We start from the raw sequence: 14958 nt of genomic DNA on the forward strand, positions 1-14958 counted from the left end.
GGTGAGATCATGACAAAAGGTTTTCAGTTTCTTATGATGCAAAAGCATGTAGCCACCGTAGCACTTAAGTCATGCGGGGCACGTGTCCGGTTGTGCGTTGTCTTGTGTTGAGTAATGCTCGTTAAACAGCCTAGAAGATATGCTTTGATCCCTCTGTTGCTCTTCATCTCTGCCGCTCACACAGAAACACAATCCCTTTGTCAGGTTTTTTATTTTTTACTTACTCGTTTTCCTCAAATTTCTTCAGCCCAGAAACATTCAATACGCTTCCTTGAATCACGGTTTATTTTAAAGCCAAAAGAAACTAAAAATGCCAAATATGGTTTGCTATTTCTTTACAGTAATAAGGCTGGCATAGTGCGGATGTGTGTCATAGCTTTCATCTGCCTGATATGGCATTCCTGTCATAATTAGGTGTGGAAAAGCATCCTAGATGACTCGCTCGCATTCCCACGTTAAACAAAACGTGGTTGTGACGCACACTTCAATGTGCAGCACCATTCTCCACCTGGTCCTGTCTGGGTGGCGGGGCGGTGCGGTGGGCTTTAGGGAAGGAGGGCAGACGCCATGCAGGCCGAGGCAGACTGTTCAACAACATGGTGTAAAAATATATCTCGCTTTAGTAAGATGATACTTCTCTCTCCATGACTACAAGAGTCCACGGGGGCCACGTCCAATCCAAAACCCCACAACAACATGCTCAAGATGGTGTAACACGTCTCAGACTGTTGGAGCATTTTCAAAGTTTAACTGTGAAAATGTTTCCACTGATATTTGAGAAAGATGAAATGTCATCAGAGTAACAGTGAGCTCAGTTACAATTCAGCCCCAACCACTGAATAAAAAAATATTTTCAATCTGATGCAATGGATCTCTGCACACATTATTTGTTGCCTAATAGTCCATCTGCCTTTTACAACCCATCAGCTGTTCATTACAGACACATTAAATGTGATGCTTCTGAGAAACCGCACAAATACTCTCTCACACACACACACACAAATACACAGAAACACACACACATCTTTAAACGACTACATCATAACAAGTCCTGCCTTATGAAAGTCCCATCCAACTGCTGCTTGGTCAATCAGCTGACATGTGACATGAGTAAAGGTTTATTATACCCACACTGCAACCTTTAATTCATTTATTCAAAGTAGTTTCAATATAATAAACCTAGCCTAGAATATAGAAAGTATCATGGTAGATCATCTAAATCCAAATGAACATACCACAAACTCCTACACATATCCCATAGTCCAATAATATTCCCCCTGTTGTTTAGTAGATTTACAAGCTACAAGAACAGGTGTGTGGATGTAACTGTTACATAATGGCTTGAAAAGAGTAAAAGGACATGATGTCATTTTAATGGTTTGTGGTTTGTGTCCCCATCCCTTTCTGTTTCCTGTCATCATAATAACAAATTAAAACCTTTGTATAGAGTGTGTGCGTGTGTGGGATGTTTCATTAATGTCTCTCTCTGTCTCACACACACACAATAACAATGGTGACACATGTTGCCTTGCCAAAGCAGTTGTAAGGGTCGCTAAAAATAATCGTAAACAGTCTATTTTCTCTCTTTATTTATAAATGGTCAGACTTGTGGCATTGCTGTTTTATTGGAGGGCGTCTGTTGTTAAACCACAATTTACAATGTGCTGATTTTAAAGCAGGAAAACAATCTGTTCCTCTCACCTGTCACAGGAACAGTGATGTAACAGGCAGCCATAAATTACTTGGTTATAAAACCGTCCTTCTCTAACATTATGAAACAACAGTCTCTAAGCGGTTTACGGAAATATATAAAGGGTATTCCTCTGCAATAATGTAGTACATGGAAAATAAGTATGCAGCAGTGTTAGATCAATCTAAAAGAACTAGTGAATCTGCTCATAGATTGGGGGGATTGGGAAAAGCCTGCTCGGCAAAACACAAAAGAAGGCCTGCTACAAGAGAGGAAAGATTTTTTAGGGCGTGAAGTTAGGAGACAGTGATGCACAGGAGCGTTGGAGCAGGAATGAGGCACTGTAAGTCGTCAAGCAGCAGGATAATTAGAGAGTAGCCTCAAGGAGGGCATGAATGAAGTAATTAGGGGAGAGAGAGAAAGAGATGCATGGCCATGAGAGTGCTGGTCCTGAGAAGAAGAAAAAAACCCTCAGTGAATTGAACAGGCTTCCCAAAGAAGAATGATCGTCATGCAAGTGTGTAATTATGTGTAACTGGAACAAGTTGTGTTTAAAGGAGAGAAGAGGAACAGATCAGAAGGGTACTCCGGAGACAGCCAGTGTTTACACGACTCTCTGAGCCTTTCTCAAGGCTTGGAGGTTGGAGCGACAACGATAAAACAAGGGATTGGTCTACATTTTGGAAAATACACATATTTGCAACTGTACTTATCCCGTATCTGTCTGTTGTTAAATAAAGCTCCAACCAGCAGATGGATACTTGAGCAAACAGTTAGTGTGGATCTGTTGAAAAGCAAAAAGCAAAAAAAGAAAACATCATTTCCACAACAGAAATCCAGGTCATTGTGACTATCATTATCACTTTCCGGCTAAATTAAAGCCACTGGGCCGTTCTAATGATTGGGAACTGGTCTGCCATCAGGGATTAGCTTGTGTTCACTACCTATTAGATGAGTAATTTGGCTAAATGAGAGGCAAAGTCACATTTAATCACTGTCACACCAGGCTGGGCTAATTGACTACTAATAATTTTCCATAAAAGCAAAGACAGGTCTGGCCTCATTAGGTTGTTTTGGTCACTGACAAGAATTCATTGTTGCTTTGCCAGGGTAGTTAGAGGGGTGTTACCGTTGCCAGAAATGTGAACCTTGGTGTCACGGCTGACCTGTAAACACATTTAACTAGAGAAAGAGAGTCTATTGTAAATGTTATTCATTTAAAAATCATATTTTCAGTAAATTAACTTTTTTTAAACTCTAATGTTATTTTTCTTCAACCCCAAACTGCAGTATTTACAAGTATATTACTGTACATAACATATATCATATTTGATTTATTGAGACCAAGTTCTTGTTAAATGTTTAAAACTCATGATGATTGACTGAAGATTGATAAAGTGGTATAAATACTGTCAAGAGCACTGGATTACACTTTTAACTTGTAAATAAATCTGTGCCAAAAATAACAAACACTGTTAAATGCAATATGAGCTATACTCGGTGTAATCTGTGAATGAAATTATGAACATACTACGGTGTAGAGATGTTTATTTGTGGGGGGAAAATGAAATGTGTTCTGCTTAAGGTCAAAACAATCAAATAAGCCAATTCCATCTGTAAAATTTCTTAAACAACCAAAAAAAGTCGGTCTATAAAGTAGACCATCCATTGCTGAAACAGGCCATAAATATAGATATCGAGTGTTAAATGTTCAAGATCGGCACATGCCCGCAATATCAGGTAACTGACTTTGTACTTACGGGGGACAACAGTTAAAAATAGACTCACACCCCCAGACTGTCGGCTCTGCCTGAGCTCATACTGAGGTCCTACATCATAGGTCTATATCCTCAACAACACGGCTATGAAAAGGGTACGTACTACTTGCATGGCTGGACTGGAAATCCCCTTCACAAGTTAGACAACTGTTTTAATGCCTCGTGTGATGATAAGACTTTTATTGTGTGTGATTCCACTGTGAGGTGACTTGTGTGTTTGTGGTTTTCTCTTGGGCTGTGCGTTGCCAGATACGCTGCTGACAGGTTGACAAACACACACATACACACTGCTGTGCTGAATGACACTGAACACATCATACGCTTTGCCAAGTATAAGAATGAATGCATATAAGTGATTTAAAAGTATGAGGATTTTTTAAAAAATATATTTTTTATGCACCTCTGCTCTTTTCTAATCTGCCATTGTGAAGAAAGTTTTTCATTTTGAGACAGCTAGTGGTTTTATTTTAAAAACTGTGTTTAGATTTACACAGAGGATCCTTTAGATCACGTCTTTAAGCAAATCATTCATGTACAGACGCTTTAAAGATGGACCAGGCTCTTTTTTGGAGCAGGGGTTGTGTGACAGAGGATGATCTATTTTGGCACAGATGGTTGAGATGAAATCAAATTACACTTTCTTGCTCTCAGTCACACAGGCGTTGACAGCTTTATTCTTTTTTAATGTCAGTACAGATGAATCTATCTATCCACCTTTCTAATGCACTAATCAACAATACCGAGAAGATTGACTTCAGTTCGATGTAAAAGCCTCCCATTGCCTGTAAAAGTGGGCTGCGACACAGATCTGCATGCAATTATCAAATCTAAATCTGGACTAGATGTGATTGAGCTCTCTGAAACAGGTTGGATTCATTTAAGGCAAACACAAATTTATCTTGAACAGTGTTAAGATATTTTAGTTCAGGATGTTATTAAAAGATGTACAAGGAAGTAATTTTACTAAGTTACGTTGAGCAATAACACTATTTCCAGCCAGAAAGTTGTGTCAGCCTTATTAATATTCATTGCATTTGCCAGTGGGCTAACTAGAGGTAGGGTCCATGCTCGATAGTAAACATTTCAGTCTGGACAGCTCAGCTAGGTGTCCTTCAGAGCAGCAGGAATGTGACAAATGCAGGTCATGGGTGAAGAGGTACTGGTATTTTTCCAGTGTCTGTGCCACTAGCTCCTCTCCTGCAAACTTGTATATCAGGGCGCATGTTTTGAAGCGTCCCCCTTCAACACTTCATATCAGTCCCCTGCACGCACAGTATGTCAGGTTCCCTGTCGCGGGCTACAAACACAGGTAATATCACTTTAAGATGGTCGCTTTGAAGATGCACCTGAAAGTTTAACCATCATCAAGTGGGTATAAACATTTTGAGATGGTTATGGCCTCAGTCAGTTCCTTCAGTTTTACTTCAAAATGTATTTTTCCAACACTATGTAAGACCTTAGAAAGCTACAAGGGGGAGTTGGGCTTGCTCCAGTTTAAATAATCTTCATAACTTGATATTTCATTTTCAACCAAAGGATCAAAAAAGCTGAATGAGGAAACACAAAGCTTAAAGTGGACAGTTTGAAAACACTGCTTATTTATTGGGTGCTATTTGTGTACCATTGTTATGATTTACTGCGGTGAACTCCCCTGAACTCATGAGTAACACCTGATACTTCTAACATTTCTCTTAGTGCGTAACTACCAACAGCTTGTATATTTGTATCTGGTAAACAGTGACTGGAAAAGATCTTGTATGAGATTAATAACACTCGTACACAATATTACACGCTGTCTAATGCACAATCCCACATAATGGCAGCTGTGCAGGGTAAAAGAAACTGGACACTGGAGTCTGGAGCCCATTAACAACACAAACACACACACCAGACGTTTTTATCAGTTACGGAGTAACAAGAACAGGAAGGCTTCCTGTTGATGTGGTATGTTAAGTGGGCTTTAAAAGCTTCCAAAATACATGCAATCCCCTGTTTAACACGGACATCTCTTGCAAGATAACCATATCAATATCACACAAAGTGACAGCTAGAGGGAGATAGTGAGCCTTATTTCAGATAAGTCAGATTGAGGAGGTATGTACATCTCAGATAAGATGTTATTTGATTGATTGACTTGGTTCTGCAGTTTTATTGTCAAGTATTTTCATTTTCTGGTGATGTCCTGCTTCACTTTCCAGGTACAGGCAGTAAAAACACAAGGACACAGCTGCACCCAGGGGAGGAAATGACACCAGAACATCCAGACACAAGGAGTCTGTCATTGTGTACAGAAGTTTGTCCCAAACTTCGACCCAAACTTGTGGTTTGACAGCCGGGACCCTGCTGCTGACAGTCTCCTCAAGCAGCACGACGAGAAGCCCCGATGGATCTGTCACTCCTCTGCACGGATGACCAAACACGGTCACCAGCATCTCTCACAGACAGTCAGACAAGGGGTTTAGACTCTCTTTCTCTTCTACGCAGTCCTACAGAAAGTAAGCTGTCTGCGTACGAGACTGGAGCGGAGGCAGTGGCAGATATCTCAGACCCCACTGACAAATCCACTGAGACTTTATCAAACGTTTCCAAATGCCTCTCTCAGGAGAAACACACTGACTTATCCTGTTTAAAACTTCCATCATCCAGCTATAAGATGCCAGAGCTTTTGTCACTTTGCCCCGAGCCTGTGCCAAAGGAAAATAACCCCAGGGTTCATCCCTATTTCGGCTCATCTAAACCTATGTTACCTCTTTTACCTCAACTCTCTCATGAACTCCTTTCACCCCCATCTGAAACTTTCTCAGAGTTTTACATTCAGCAAGATCCGCCCCTCTCCCTCTCTCTCATTGAAGACAGTACTGCACCCGAACCTTTTGGGGCCATGTCGTCTATTTCTGAGAGCTCTTATCTTTTAAGGCCATTATCGCCTAGCTCAGATAGTTCAGAGGGTGATACAGCTACAGCACCTGAGTCAGACCTTTATATCTTTGAGAGTGAGACACAGGACTTCATCCTGAGCCATAATGCGGATCCCTATGAGATTAAATGTCCTGAACACCAGCCATTAGCACAAATGGAAGACAATAAGACACACTATGACTGTGAGTCACATACTCTGATGTGTGATTCAGCAGACGTGCCGACAAAGTGTCATCTCAGTCCAAATGACGAGCGAGCTGTGGTGGACTATGATGAGTCACACACGGGCCAACACACAGGGCTGAGACCACCTGCTGTGGATGCTTGTGAGGCGAGCTCGGTGGCAGTAAATGACGATAGACAGGAAAAAGCAGAGGTCACCGGTGTAACACCACAAGCACGACAAAGCGACAGCCCAGCTGAGCTGTGGTTGGATGCACACCAGTATCTGACAGGTGAGGATACACAGGATCAGGGTGTTTGGGACAACACACGTTTTTCTGTGATACAAGGAGTCACCGGTGATTTAACGCTTCTCCCAGGAGAGACACCGGTGTCAGGTTACGGCCATGAAGGTAGCGAGGGGATTGGCTGGATCGGTGAGGACACCATCGGCTGGGGGCCACCGGTGGAGAGGTGGTCATCAGTGGACAGCTGGGCAAGCGCTCTGTCAGACTGGGCTGCGATCATCGCCGCTCCACCAGAGGACATCACAGCTGCCTTCACAGAGATAGGTGCTGAGATAGATGCTTTGACACAGGCACTGGCAGAGGTGAACACCGACACAGACAGAGAGACGTCTAAAGAAGGACAGAGTCAGAAGTCAGCAGCGCCGGCACAACCGCAGCCACCCATGGGTGTCCAGGATCAGCCCCTAGTGGGACACAACATCCCAGAGAGCTCAGTCCTCTCTGGGCAGAGCTGTCTCTCTCTGTGCCTCGAATCTTCAGGACCTGAGCTCAGAGACCGGAGCAATGATTCGGCACCAACTACACAAGAAGAAATCCAGAGCGGCCAGGGTGATCCCTTTTCATGCCCCATTCATCCTCACTCACCCATGGGCACATCCGGTGCTACAGTGGCCTCTCCTGGAGGATACAGTGTAGATGTGACTGCAGCCACTCTGATCCCTGGATCTACTTCCTCTGCTGATTTGGATCTTTCTAAATTCGGTGGATATGCTGAGTCTTTGGAGACTGATATTTTCAGCTGCAATGAAGATCCAGTCATACTGAATATAATAGAGGATACAGATTTGGAGGAACAACATGCACCTGCAGAGCTCATAATTGGACAGGTAAGATGATTTATGATATACATTCATACTGGTTGTTATCTCACAAAAATATGTCTGATGGATGAAAGTTTGTGCTTTGCTTTGATGTGAGAAGCATGAAATAAGAGTAAACTAAACTTGGTAACCTCATGTTATTGTTTTTTTTATTGACACACACACTTAATGCATGTCAAATACACACCACTTTCTCTGAAGTGTGTGACAGAGAAAGAGAGAAAAAGAGACAGGGACCAGTGGAAAGATTCACCCTTCACGACAGGGAAGAATAACAGCGATCACCTTCAGTCGCGTTGGCCAACAGATAAATCAGTCACAAGCGTTGGAAACACTTCAAGAACGTTAAGAGACATTCCCATTCCTCTCCTGCCCTTGTCAGTGTTGTCATACCTACAGTATTGACAGCTATAGTCAGGAGGGAGGTACGTACGTGAAGAACTTCAGTGAGTGGAGTCCACATACTGTATGTCACCACACATGGGACTCATGGGTATTGTCACCTTGGTTTGGATCAGAGCCATTGGTTTTGACTCCAGTCTGGGTGAAAGTCCACCCAGGATGGAGTCTGTATTATTGGATAAGTCCTTTGGCCTCCATCTAAAAGACTGGCAGCTGTGTGAGCTGAAGGAAACAGGAGTGCCTGAGAGGAAAACTTCAGATGGATAGAAATGGCATCTAATAATAACTGAAAGTTCAATGATAATAGCATGCATCCATGGCGTGTCAGGGTGGAGGGGTGAGAGGAGAGCACAGCTGAGGGGTGAAACACGACCCCTCCTTCGCTCTATCGCTCTCTCTTTTTGTCCACACCCTTTAACACACCCATTCCCACCGCATCTCCTTTAAAAACTCTGGATCAGGGCGCAGACAGGTCCACAGGCCTCGTAGACCGCTCACACCATTGGCTTAGGTGCGCAAGGCATAGCTGCAGCTCCTGCCCGTGACAGTGACACTGTGAGGTTCATTTGCATGCAGGACATATGGACTGCGAGACTGGATATAGAAGCATGGTGTTTCATAAACATCCACTTTGTGGTTCGATAGAAAGGTATGTGTTGAAGAGAAAAATTAATCTGAAATCGCATTGTGATGTAACCTTTTGTCCACTCCACCTTTAAAACTGACTTACTTTAAATGCAGTATTATTACATATGATATTACAGTTAAGTCTGACTCTTGTGCGTATGAATTTTTTGTCAACATTCTTTAAATGAACTAACATTGTTATTATTATTTACCCATTGCCACTATCAGCCCTCTGGAGATGAATTGTGTGAAGTGACAGATGCCACAGTGCAACACAGCGTCTCGCAGCCAGGCTTGGTGGCTGAACAGGAAGCTAAAGGAAGCTGTGGGCCAGCCGGGGTGGTTGATGGTGAAGGAGCCGAATCTTCAGCAGATCCTAATTTCCTCTCCACACACTGTCCGACAACCTCACACGTGCCAGGTGTGAACACACAACCTGACCTGCATGTTAATGTTCTCCCACACGTGTCGCCCAACACTTTACCAGTAGTTGACGGAGCACGTCAGGTGGAGCCACAGTGGGGGAGTCCTAAGTTTATTATGCCCTTAGCTCCCCTCAGTCCCCTCTCCTGTTGGACAAGCAGCAGTTTGGAAGGAGATCAAATTTGTGCCAAAAGGTCTCTCAATGACAACAGAGACCTATGCTGTGATCCTGTACAGCCCCACTTTTTGTGGCCTGCCTCAGATAGGATTACTGACAAACCATCCCTGAAAGACGATGAGGAGCCGATTCATAAAATAGAAAATGCAATAGACTCTGCTGAGAATTCTTCACCAGATGGACGACTGGACTTGCGCACTGACAAAACATCAGAGTGTTTCCTCACAGAGAGAAAAACAAACATCGAGGAAATCCATGAACTCAGTAGAGAACTGTCAAACTTGGCTGCTGTCCCTGCAGATAATTTCATCATCTCTAAGACGAACCGTGTTGCAGTCATCACTTTGGACTTGAATGATCCTTTTGTCTCCAGAGCTGCAAAACCTATAAGCAAATCTCTACCAGCCGAAAAGATGCCTCACAAAACTCACAAGATCACCTCAGAGGGCAAAGCACGCTCCAAAAAGGACAAATCAGCTGGTCATCATCATGGCACACAGGCTTCCAAGAAGCAGGAGAATCTACCTAATCATGTTTCAAGTCAGCAGACGTGCAAACAGCAAGAAATCCACTCTCTCGCTGGAGAAAATCAAACCAGTAAAAGCATCCCAGTTGTGCTTGAGGACAATCAGGCTAAACTGGGGATTGAGAGCGCCGTTGCACCTGAAAAGGCTCCAAGCAAACCTCATGGTAAAAAGAAAAAGAAACACAGTCAGCACGCAACAGCACCAAAGACTGCAGTGGAGCCACTGGCTGAAGTAGAAAATGGAGCAAAACCGAAGACTGCAAGAGGAAGGATTGATATGTTCGAGGCCAAGCTGGGCGCCAAGGTCGAGAAAGCTCAAAAGGACGGTGATCAGTCAGGAAGTGCTGAGAAAAAGTCTCAACAACCAGAGGCTAAAGCTTCCCGAGGTGAACGGCCTGCACATCTCACAGAGCATAAAGACCACCAGCCGAAAAACTTGACAAGTCCACTGAAAGATGACGTTATTAAAAAACGACGCCTGACAGAGGATAAGTTTGGGAAGATTGTTAGTGTCTTGGAGTCTAAACTACCAAAGCCGGATGTTTCTATCAAGGCAAAGGCAGAGGAGCCCAAGACTGATGCTCGTAGGAAGGCGTACAGCGAAGTGGTCAAACAGACAGTTCCACCCAGGGCAGGTAAAGAATTTCTCTTAGAATCATCATGACCCAGTGTCAACACAACTAACTTCATCCATCATGATGGTGGAAAAACTCATCCTTGACCTCATAATAATAATAATATGATAATGTGCACAGACCCCAAGGTGGTGCAGCCCATCCAGGCAGTGTCAGTGAGTGGGGATCCTCAGAGTCTGTGTCTGTGGTGTCAGTTTGCCGCCGTCTTCTCCGACTACACGGTCACCTGGAGCAGGGATGGAGCTGTCCTCTCTGAAATCAAGAGAAGGTATATTCATTTTCATACAGAAGCACTTTTTTGCAAATGTTCTCTTTATTCTCTTAACTTATTATACTTTTGAACCTTTGAGAGCGAGGTACCAACCACTCACCTAAACTTCTCATTGTCTAAGTAGAAGAAACTTAATTTAGCTACTGCTTTTAAATAGGCTATTTCAATTTTTTATCCATTAATTTTAGCCATTTAAGTCAGCCATTTACATTACTATTTTAGCCAACAATTTCAGCTGTTTAACCATTAACCATTTTGTATTGTATCTACAACTTTTAACTAACTACAGTCTATTTATTACTTTTAAGTTACTATTTTAACCCTATCTATTCATAGCTTTTAGCTAACACTGCTTCCTGCTTTGGCTAATTATGTAGAAATAGTTGTGCTACTTTTAGCTAACTGTCAACAGGTTTTAGGAAACTATTTTGACCATTTGACCCAAACAATTCAAAGCTTTTAGCAAACAATTTTAACTATGTTAGTTACTTCGGTCAACTGTCGTCTGTTTCTTATTTATTTTCACACAAACCAATGTTCTGACAGCTAATTAAATCAAATTGTAGAATATCTTTCTTTTTTATTTCAAAATAATTACGTTAACAACATACCCCTGCAATCTTGCAACTGACCTTGTACATGTTAACAATCTAACACTAGAAGCAGAGGACAGTAGGCGGAAGATGCATTATGCAAAACTTTGACTGCAGTGATGAAGAAGATTTTTTTAGCTAACTGTCAACAGGTTTTAGGAAACTATTTTGACCATTTGACCCAAACAATTCAAAGCTTTTAGCAAACAATTTTAACTATGTTAGTTACTTCGGTCAACTGTCGTCTGTTTCTTATTTATTTTCACACAAACCAATGTTCTGACAGCTAATTAAATCAAATTGTAGAATATCTTTCTTTTTTATTTCAAAATAATTACGTTAACAACATACCCCTGCAATCTTGCAACTGACCTTGTACATGTTAACAATCTAACACTAGAAGCAGAGGACAGTAGGCGGAAGATGCATTATGCAAAACTTTGACTGCAGTGATGAAGAAGATTTTGCATAGCTGCCGTACCATATTTTTTGCATAGCTGCTAATGTATAAGCTCTATCCTCTGTCTACATAGGTTTGCATATTTGCCACACAAAGAACTTATAGCCTATATGTCATAGTGTGTCTAGTGATTTATGCCATGCATTTTGTGACACTGTACCTCTTTCTGAAGTGCAGGGGATGAAAGCAGAGTGTCAGTCATCATCTCCAATGCTTCTCACAAAGACTTGGGCAAGTACCAGTGTCGGCTCAGCAGCTCACATGGATCTGTCACCCTCGATTACCTGCTGACATATGAAGGTGAAGATAAAAAAAAAAAGACTGACAACCAAAAACAGCCATTCAAAATATGTGTACAACTTAATTAAATGGAGTAAAAAAAAAAAAAACTGCCTTTCTTCACAGTGCTCAGTGAGATTGTCATTCCTCTCTCTCCAAAGACCACCTCAGGTAAGTTGGAACATGTACAGTATTACTTTACATGGTTAGATTTAAAAGAGAGTCAATTGAGGTTTAGGAGCTTTTTGTTGACAAAGTCTCCATCTTTTTTTCCAGCTGCTCTTGTAGAGGTGGGAAGTGAAGAAGAGGACGTCCACTGTTCTAGGCTGATGTTCAAAGAGGACTTCCTATCTGACCAATACTTTGGAGAAAACCATCCTGTCAGCATCGTCACTGAAAAGGCCCACTTTGGCGAGGGGATGCACCGGCGGGCTTTCCGGACCAAGCTGCAAACGGGTCAGATGCCGCTTTTAGAACCAGGACACTCCTGTGTGCTCAAAGTTCACACTGTTATCAGCTACGGGACCAAGAACAGCGAGGAGCTCGTTGAGAAGAACTACACCTTGGCTGTGGAGGTAAGGACGTCTCAGTGCTCTGATGTCAGACACATCACTCCTCACACCTTGAAGTATGATTTTTTGTGCATGAATAAGAGAATCGGAGAATAAGGGAACAGGAATGAAATAAATGGATAAAATCAAACAAACAAACATTTGATTCATTTATTGGATTTATTAGCTTATTTTTGAAAATGAGACATATTCATGAACATTAAAAAAGCACTTAGTACAGGCTCAGTGAGTAGGATTTAGTGGCACTTGTGTTTGGTTTGTCCATTCTGGGCTAATGTAGAAAAATGGAGATAAAACATGGCAGCCTCCAGGGAGGAGGACTCACTGCCTATGCTGTATGTAATTTCAATCTGAAAATACAACAATTCATAGTTTCCTACACACTGTTGTCTGGCTGAAGTTTCTGATGCAGCAGATAAATGGGATAAAGAGAAATATATATTTTTATTTATGAAAGCTTGCACTTTAAAAGCTGTGGTGTTTTTTATTTAACATCATGTTCATTGTTCTTATCATACATAAAATATGTCTAATGTGATTTACTTTTTGCTCTGTAGGAGTGTCAGGTCCAGAACACAGCAAGAGAGTACATCAAGGCGTACACTGCTGCAGCTCAGTCTACTGAAACCTTTGGAGACATCCCAGAGTGAGTGACACAACATACTTTAAACTCTGTGCAGCCCATTTTGCTTCTTTTAGCTGACACTGCTTTGTTTTATCTTTGCCCCAGGATCATTCCCATCTACCTGGTTCATCGTCCATCCAATGACATCCCCTACGCTACGCTGGAGGAGGAGCTGATCGGTGACTTTGTCAAGTATTCAGTCAAAGACGGGAAAGAGATCAACCTGCTGAGACGTGACTCGGTGGCCGGGCAGAAATGTTGTGCTTTCCAGCACTGGGTCTACCACAACACAGAGGGCAACCTGCTGGTTACTGACATGCAAGGTCAGAAAAAATCACATATTTTACAACGCATGATAAAACGTTTTATTATAGTGTTTTAAATGATAATTTAGAATCCAGATTTTGATCTTGATTGTTGGGATTTCAGGAGTGGGATTGAGACTTACAGATGTAGGAATAGCCACCTGTAAGAAAGGGTGAGTGTTTTTGAGAACAAAAGCAGTAATGGGTGCAAATTGTTGAAGCATGCATATTTACATATTAATTTATTGTCTTTTTCAGATATAAAGGCTTCAAAGGGAATTGTGCCACCTCCTTCATTGACCAGTTCAAGGCTCTGCACCAGTGCAACAAGTACTGTGAGATCCTGGGCCTCAAGTCCCTGCAGCCTAAAGCCAGAAAGCCCACATTTGCTCCGAAACCTAAACCCCAACCTTCTGCTGCTCCCAAGAAGAAAACCTTTGGGCCAACACTGAAGGGCAAATCATAACAAAAGGGGAAATTCTCGGACTTCATGTGTGATAGTTGATTGAAATTGTGATTTTTTTTTAAAGCTGGTTTGAGGTGCTTCTTTAACTTGGGCCTCATTGTTAGGAGTCTGATCCAACCTTGAGAAGTTGGGCTCCTCCAGGGCCACAAGTTGGAGACAAATGCATTTGACTCTGAGAGGAGCGACTGTTGCACAACCAGTGAATGTTGTTTCATAAGAGAGTTTGCTTCATCTCATGTTGAACATTTGAGAGATATATTTTATTTTAATTAAGATTTCTGAGAGTTTGTGCACTGTATTTATAATCAAGGGGAGGAGACCTCATCTCACACGTTTTGGAAAAACTGTGACAAATGTGAAGACTTGAACACTTTGGAAAGGATTAGTGGTGTAGTTAATCTACAGTGATGAACTGTGATGTCTTAGATTGCTTTATTGATGATGTGTGATGATTTTTCTTTCCAGTTTCTTTCTTGTTTTTCTACTTCTGTGATGTTTTCAAATTATCACTTCATTAAATTAATGAACTTGTTTATTCATTTCTCAAAAGGAAATGTCTTCGAAGTAGCTTGTATGATAAAAGAAAATATACATGATATAGCAGGGATGTTGTTTGGGTGCTGAGTTACAAAGTATGAGTGGGTTCACTTTAATGTTACATTGTTATCATTTTTGTTTATTTAGTATTACTACTGATTCATGACAAGCTCATGTTTTTATTCTGGAAACAAAAAAAAGACATTTTGTACAGAAGAAGCTCTTGTAAAGTATACCTCTGAATGTATACAGTGAAATAAGTTTATGATTTTGTCATTTTATTATCTGAGGTAGCTCTATTTGTAAGATTGACTTTGATTCTCTGGCAACATTTCAAAGATCTATGCTCAGGGTCAAACCACATGAAAGATATGTATAGCT

The 14958-nt window shown here is 41.7% G+C and overlaps 1 protein-coding gene across 3 annotated transcripts; it reads left to right on the forward strand.

Moving 5' to 3' along the window:
- Nucleotides 1-3096: 3096 nt before the first annotated feature.
- alpk2 (alpha-kinase 2) lies at nt 3097-14457 on the forward strand. Of its 3 annotated transcripts, XM_083983832.1 has the most exons (12): nt 3097-3563; nt 5667-6842; nt 6930-7684; nt 8936-10469; nt 10590-10737; nt 11966-12093; nt 12199-12243; nt 12349-12647; nt 13202-13290; nt 13375-13592; nt 13699-13747; nt 13833-14457. In XM_083983832.1, exons 2-12 carry the CDS (start codon nt 5852-5854, stop codon nt 14038-14040), a joined length of 4464 nt encoding a protein of 1487 aa, XP_083839958.1. In that variant the 5' UTR covers nt 3097-3563; nt 5667-5851; the 3' UTR covers nt 14041-14457. The 3 variants fall into 3 exon arrangements, with proteins under 3 accessions (XP_083839958.1, XP_083839956.1, XP_083839957.1); XM_083983830.1 differs by having other exon boundaries at nt 3098-3563; nt 5667-7684; XM_083983831.1 differs by lacking the exon at nt 3097-3563 and having other exon boundaries at nt 3574-7684.
- The last annotated feature ends 501 nt before the right edge of the window (nt 14458-14958 follow it).

The sequence above is a fragment of the Trachurus trachurus genome, assembly GCF_905171665.1.
Source record: "Trachurus trachurus genome assembly, chromosome: 12".
Lineage (NCBI taxonomy): Eukaryota > Metazoa > Chordata > Actinopteri > Carangiformes > Carangidae > Trachurus > Trachurus trachurus.